This window comes from Perca flavescens, unplaced genomic scaffold, assembly GCF_004354835.1.
Source record: "Perca flavescens isolate YP-PL-M2 unplaced genomic scaffold, PFLA_1.0 EPR50_1.1_unplaced_scaf_8, whole genome shotgun sequence".
In the NCBI taxonomy this organism is placed as follows: Eukaryota; Metazoa; Chordata; class Actinopteri; order Perciformes; family Percidae; genus Perca; species Perca flavescens.
Window position 1 is genome coordinate 20,001 of NW_021166735.1, and position 7,500 is coordinate 27,500.

The 7,500-nt window shown below is 45.1% G+C and overlaps 1 protein-coding gene across 1 annotated transcript in view; it reads left to right on the top strand.

The window, feature by feature from the left end:
* Positions 1–7,500, top strand: part of LOC114552155 (uncharacterized) — a 10,001-nt gene that overhangs the window by 1,104 nt on the left and 1,397 nt on the right. The window contains exons 2-4 of the mRNA XM_028572792.1: positions 976–1,069; positions 4,299–4,386; positions 5,804–6,145. Of these exons, the coding sequence (XP_028428593.1) occupies positions 976–1,069; positions 4,299–4,386; positions 5,804–6,145 (524 nt within the window). The remainder of the gene's footprint in view (positions 1–975; positions 1,070–4,298; positions 4,387–5,803; positions 6,146–7,500) is intronic.

Consider the following 7,500-nt stretch of genomic DNA (forward strand, 5'->3'; position numbering starts at 1 on the left):
GATTTATTTTATGTTAATTCAGCAAAACAGAAATATGTAACGAAAATAAAAACACCTAAAAATAAAGCTCTCTTTAAGAAGAATAAAACTAATAATAATTTCCAGCAGACTATTTGTACATACTGTACGACAAGATGATGTTGTGCACTCACATAGAGAGCCGAAGTCCCGCCCCTTTCCGGTGGACCTCATGGGACCTAAACTCGGAAAAAATATGACCGGTAGTGAACGGAGAGAAGAAAATTAATTTTTTATCCCGTTTGAATCGAGCCATGGATTACAAATATGATGTTCGTCAATTTAAAAGATAAGTTTTCAACAGAAGAAAGTCTCAGATAGCCGTAGGTTTGTCATATGACCTCTTAGTTTAGTGTTAAACCGCTCAGTGGACTACATCTCCCGTCTCACACTACAGTATCTACCTCACCTAGCTTGATGCTAGCTAGCTAGCTTAGCTCTATTTCAACAACACATGTAACATTATCTTAACTGCTGGGTTTTATCCAGTCAGGTGTTCTCAGCAGAGAAGCAAAAGAACGAGAGAGATCCTCTGATCATTAGAGTAACGTTACATCCTGGTAACACACACACACACACACACACACACACACACACACACACACACACACACACACACAGGTACGATACACACAGACATCGTAGCTTCAGAGAGACGTCATCCATGAAGTTTGTAGTCTTTCTAATTACGTATTTTCACAGTTTTATACTTCAACAGTTTAACAATAAACTTAGACTTTCTTCGGTTGAAAAATAATGTTTTAAATTGACGAACATCATGTTTGTAATCCGTGGCTCAATTCAAACGGGATCAAAAAATAATTATTATCTCTCCATTGACCCTCGATCATATTTTTTCAAAAGATAGGTCCCATGGACCGGAAGTAGAAGGGGGCGGGACTTCGGCTCTCTATATAAATACTGAAATAATAACTGACGGTGAATGTGTTTCCATAGTGACGGACCGTGACATCACACGGATGATCCAGCTCCGAGCCACCAACACGTCCATCTTCACCGGGAAGAGGAACTCTGCCATGAGAGGCTGGAGGTCAGTCTGGGGGTGGGGGGGTGTAGTGTGTGTGTGTGTGTGCGTGTAGTGTGTGTTTGTGTAGTGTATGTCTGTGTGTGTAGCATTTGTGCCTGTGTGTTTGTGTGTCTGTGTGTGCGTGTGTGTGGTTTGTGTGTCTGTCTTTGTGTGCGCGTGTGTGTGTGTGTGTGTGTGTGTGTGTGTGTGTGTGTGTGTGTGTCTGACATACGCACATGCTGCACACACGCTAGACACACAGACAGACAGACACACACACAGATACACACACACACTACACACACAGAGACACACAGACAGACAGACACACACACACACACACACACACACAAAGACACACACACACACACACACACACACACACACACACACACACACACACGTGTGCTGGCCCTGCTAAGAGATTGACACACACACTAACGCACAACTAACCTTCAGACCACTAGCGTATGCTACGGAGAAAGCCCTTACCGCTACTATTGGTTTAATGTGTCAAACTCGAGGCCCGGGGGCCAAATCAGGCCCTCATAAATTTAGGCCGACCTAGTGTTTGATGCTGTTTGTTGCTTTTTCAGACAATTTTTTGTGCTTTTTATTTTTCAAACTTTTGCCGCTTTTTTTTCTAGGGCTGTCCTCGACTAAAGGACTACAGGATATAGTGTAAATAGTGGGGCATCACACACTACAAGATATTCTTACGATTATCTCGCCAGATTCAGCACCTCACGTGACGCGATCTCACGGGGAAGCGCATGTAAACAAAATGGATACTGTGTCACGGAAACTTGCTGTAGTAATACTTCTCCTTTGTACCAATAAAAAACAAAAGAAAATAAAACGAGCGTGGACGATAATATTATTCAAACAAACTACCGTATTTTCCGGACTATAAGTCGCACTTTTTTTCCTACTTTGGCTGGTCCTGCGACTTATAGTCAGGTGCGACTTATATATCAAAATTTATATAATTTAACATGTTTTTAAATGTTAATTCATACTGAAAACATTACCGTCTACAGCCGAGAGAGGGCGCTCTAGGCTTGTGACAACTAGAACGCTGCTCCTAAAGACAACTGAGAAAGAGAAGAGACAAACTGGGGTACAGGTAGTAAAATATGCAGCCCCGAAAACGGAGATCGAGCAGCAGAAAGAGAGTTTGAAATGAGGGAGAAACTTGTGAGGGAGACTGGAGAAAAGGTGACTCTTACTGCAATGAAGAAAACAAAGAAAGCTAATCGGCTAATCGTGGGCTGAAAGCGAGATGGCCAGAGGTGGAGGAAGGAGTCCACAGGTGGGGGCTTGAACACCGTGCTGCCGGGAGGGGCTGGTCAACGGTACGTCTCCACGCCCTGCTAGTTGTTCTGTGTGATTTATACTCCGGAGCGAATTATAGTCCGAAAAATACGGTATGTGCAATGCATCTTTTGTTAGACCTGAATGTAGCAGATGATCACTGACCTAGATATCTAATGTTTACATTTGCTAGCTAGTGCGCTAGCAACTTTGTACACTCCCCCGGTAGGTCCAGATCTTGAGCGATCTCCCCCCAGCTCTTCTCTTTCTCACCCCGATTATGAGACTCTTCTGGTGAGACATTAAACAGGCACTCGTGCTGTCGCCACATCTCCACCATCCTTTCTTCCAACTCAGTTGTCCACCAGGACTCGTACTACAGCTGCTCTCGCAGACATTTTCAAAAGTTTCCGTCACTTCTGTCTCCTTGCAGACCTGTCTCTCATTGGCTGTTGTGGAAGTACCGACGTAATCATAGTCGTTTCACGCCCGATTATAATCCTAGATGTCAAACATGTTTGATATTATCGGGGCGGCCCCGATGTGTCTGCGAGCAGATCGGGAGGTGCAAGATTCGATCTGTGAACTCCTCATATTACCAGATAATCTGACCTATGAACGCCTCACATTACCTGTGAACGCCTCACATTACCAGATAATCTGACCTGTGAACGCCTCACATTACCAGATAATCTGACCTGTGAACGCCTCACATTACCAGATAATCTGACCTGTGAACGCCTCACATTACCAGATAATCTGACCTGTGAACGCCTCACATTACCAGATAATCTGACCTGTGAACGCCTCACATTACCAGATAATCTGACCTGTGAACATCTCACATTACCACGCCTCACATTACCAGATAATCTGATCTGTGAACGCCTCACATTACCAGATAATCTGACCTGTGAACGCCTCACATTACCAGATAATCTGACCTGTGAACATCTCACATTACCACGCCTCACATTACCAGATAATCTGATCTGTGAACGCCTCACATTACCAGATAATCTGACCTGTGAACGCCTCACATTACCAGATAATCTGACCTGTGAACATCTCACATTACCACGCCTCACATTACCAGATAATCTGATCTGTGAACGCCTCACATTACCAGATAATCTGACCTGTGAATGCCTCACATTACCAGATAATCTGACCTGTGAACATCTCACATTACCACGCCTCACATTACCAGATAATCTGATCTGTGAACACCTCACATTACCAGATAATCTGACCTGTGAATGCCTCACATTACCAGATAATCTGATCTGTGAACATCTCACATTAACAGATAATCTGCGCCGAACATCGGGACCGATCGAGGTCCTCGACAAGATTTTTTCTCAGATTCTCGGGAGGGGTAAATCGGGCATAAATCGGCCTAAAACTCCTGTAGTCTGAGCCAGGCTTAACACTTATAGGATTTTGTCAACTAATCGATTAGTTGATTTAATTGACAGAGCTGTGCTCTTTGAGAGGTGGTTAAGACTAGAAAAGCACAATATAAATGTAGTTAATTAACCATCTGTAAAACTGAGTTTCTCCACAATTAATCCTGCAAAAGCACCACTTTAAATCTTGTGTTTACCATAAATGTGCTCAGAAGTTTCTTGGAAATGAGTAATTAAGCATGAATAAGCATAAAAAATGACTAATGGACTAAAGAAATCTTAGTCGACTAAGACCAAAACTACCGATTAGTCGACTAATCGACTAAGAGGTGGCAGCCCTATTTTTTTCTATGCTGACCGAGGAACCTTCTTACTGATATTTTTGGGTCTTCATGTCGACCAAACTGTAAGTGAGAAAGCCATTTGAGAGATGCAATAATACAGCCAAAGATGTTTGACTTCTTCTTTGGACAGTTAAAGGTCGGTAAAGCTAGAGCACATAATGAGCAGTCCCTTGTGGTGTCCTGCAGGGCGATCCGGAGAGAGATGGGGCTCCAGGGGACGATGACAGCGTGGCAGCTGAAGAAGAAGTGGGACAACCTGAAGGAGAAGTACAAGGTCAGTCCCACACTGATCTAATGGCGTTTTTCCATTACATGACATGTCCCCCTAACCTGACTCCGCCAGATGGATCGCTTCGCATTTGCTCGGCATATCCATCTGGGAACTTTCCGTTGGAGAACTTTTGGGAAGGGGCGGAATACTGGTTATTTGATTGGATGAACCATCTGTTTATCACCTATAGTTGGTGATAGATGGGCCAAATCAACCAATCAGATCCACGAAGCGTATGAAAATACAACCACAAGCCAGGCTACCCCTGCTGCTGCTGCTGCAGGCAAAGCATAGCTCGTTAGCCCAACAAGCTAGCAACATGTCGGTAAAGGAGATTTACCGTTTGTGTAACGAGAATTTAGGAATAAAAGAATAAAAGGCCCCATTTCAGGTTCCTGGTCCATATTACAAAAGAAGGATCCAATAGAAAAAAAGCATTAGCGAGCAGCTAACAGAACTGGAGCTACCGCTGTCTGATAATCCTGGTTAGCTGATTGGATAAACCATCTGTCTATCACCACCCAAACCCGCCTCAAAACCAACGCTGATTGGTCGGTTGTTTGGCTAACGGCTCCAAATGTTCTCTATCTCAAGATGCCAGACTGATTTGGGAGGAGAAAACTGGAGCTCGCCAGATCAGGACGGTCTCACGAGGCTAATGTCCCCCTGCCGTATGCAAAATTACGAATCCCACTTTGGCCACGCTAAGACCCGCCCTACGAAGCAGCTCAATTGGTTGGGGGATTGGTTGGGGGATAGGACCTGTACAGGTAAGCATGGACGCCTGGCCAATAGTAGTGAATGCTATTGAAGGGCGGGTCTTTGCATGGCCATAGTGGGATTCCTAATATCGCCTCCCGTACCCCATGTCTGCTAGTCCTCCATCCAGTCCCTCCAGAAAAATGCAGTTTTTTTTTGTGATTGTTGCGGGGCAAAAATCCTTGTTTGTGCGGCACGTTTTCTTAAAAAATGCGATGGAATATGCGGGATATTTATGCAATTTTATGCGATGAAATTGCATAAAACACCCAACTTTTCGATAATGTTCACGTAATGTAATTAAATCACTTCATAACGTTCCCATGGCAACAGGGGCTAAATGGCTGCTCTTGTGTGTAAGTAAACGCAAACATTTTTCAACTTTCTGCTAAGATATATTATGGGACTTTTTTTTGCAACGAAATTTCGGGAATTATGAAATCATGCGAGCCCCGAATATTTTTGCACGGGAATCGGCAATTTATGCGGCGAAAGTGCTGCTTATTTTAAAAAAAATTTGGCATAAATATGCGGACTTTGGCTGATTATGCGATCGCATGATCGTGTTTTTCTGGAGGGACTGGCCGATTGGTCGAGAACGTGTGATTTCTTCTACCTCCGCCGAGCCCTACCAGCTGCTCTGACTCTGTTTCCTGTGCAGGTGCTGAAGAGCCCCCCGGCGGGCATGGAGAGCCCGACCCAGCCCAGCTCGTGGCGCTGGTTCTGGCTGATGGACGAGGCACTGAGCGGCCGCCTGGCGGGCACCGCCGCCGTGGTCCAGCCCTCGCCGCTGGACGAGCAGGACGAGCCCGGAGAGGCTCCTCCCGGGCTGAGCCTGGACGAAGGGAGCGCTGGGGGCCTCGGGGGTCGGGGGGGCCTCGGGGGCCGGGGCCTCGGGGCGCTGGGGAGGAAGCGTGGGGACATCGAGGTGGCGAGCAGAACTGGATCTCCTGAGGAGGCTGACGCAGCCGGAGGAGACGGAGATCAGGTTGAGAAGCCACAGGTGTAACGATACATCTATCACACAGTGTGTGTGTGTGTGTGTGTGTGTGTGTGTGTGTGTGTGTGTGTGTGTTGTTGTTTGTGTGTATTCTTGTTTAACTATATTCGTGGGGTCCAACAACCAGGAGTCCACTATACTTGTGGGGTCCCGACAGCCTTGTGGGGCCAAAATGCTGGACCCCCCCAAGTTTAAAGGGCTGTTTGAGGGTTAAGACTTGGTTTTAGGATTAGGGTTAGAATTAGGTTATGGTTAGGGTGAGGGTAAGGGTTAAGGTTAGGCATTTAGTTATGATGGTTAAGGTTAGGGTAAGGGTTAAGGTTAGGCATTTAGTTGTGATGGTTAAGGTTAGGGTAAGGGTTAAGGTTAGACATTTAGTTGTGAAGGTTAAGGTTAGGGTAAGGGTTAAGGTTAGACATTTAGTTGTGATGGTTAAGGTGAGGGTAAGGGTTAAGGTTAGACATTTAGTTGTGATGGTTAAGGTGAGGGTAAGGGTTAAGGTTAGGCATTTAGTTGTGAAGGTTAAGGTGAGGGTAAGGGGCTAGGGAATGCATTATGTCAATGACTGGTCCCCACAAAGATAGTGAAACAAAGATAGTGTGTTTGTGTGTGCTAGCAGATCAAGGAGCGATGACCATTTGAGACTGAAATGAAACCCTGCAGGAACTCCCACCTCACCTTTAAATCTGTTTATCATCGTTTCGTATCGATCGCTATGGTTACGCCAGGCCGCTGAATTGAATCAAATAGAAATCGTATCATGACAGACTTTTAAGATATCTGCAGATATCGGACCATTTTTCAAACACTCCACATATCTAGCTAAAGGTACCAGGGCTGTCCTCGACTACTGCGGCTGTAATCAGTCCAAAAGGAGCTGCCGCGAGGGGCTGAACACTGAGACATTACACACTGTGACGCGCTCCAGATTGTATTGCAATGATTTTTTTTATTCTTCTTCTTCCACACGTAAAATACACTTAGCACTGCAGTTACCAAATGTAATTGTTACCTGGTGAGTAGAATAATTGCGTTCATGCAGCGTGATGCGGTCAACAAAAGTGTTCGCTCCCCTGCTCACCCCCCCCTCTGTCAATGCCCAAAAACCCAGGTGCACAGGTGAAGCAAACAAATAGACTACCACTTCCGCTCAAACGGCGATAAAACGCTCATCACCCACAACATCAAAGCACAACACAATAATCCACAAAACAACATGAATAAGACCATAAACAACAGCCAATATGTGGCTCCTACATCGACTAAAGAAGTTCTTAGTCGACTAACACTTATAGGATTTTGTCGACTAATCGATTAGTTGATTTAATTGATAGAGCTGTGAGCTTTGAGAGGTGGTT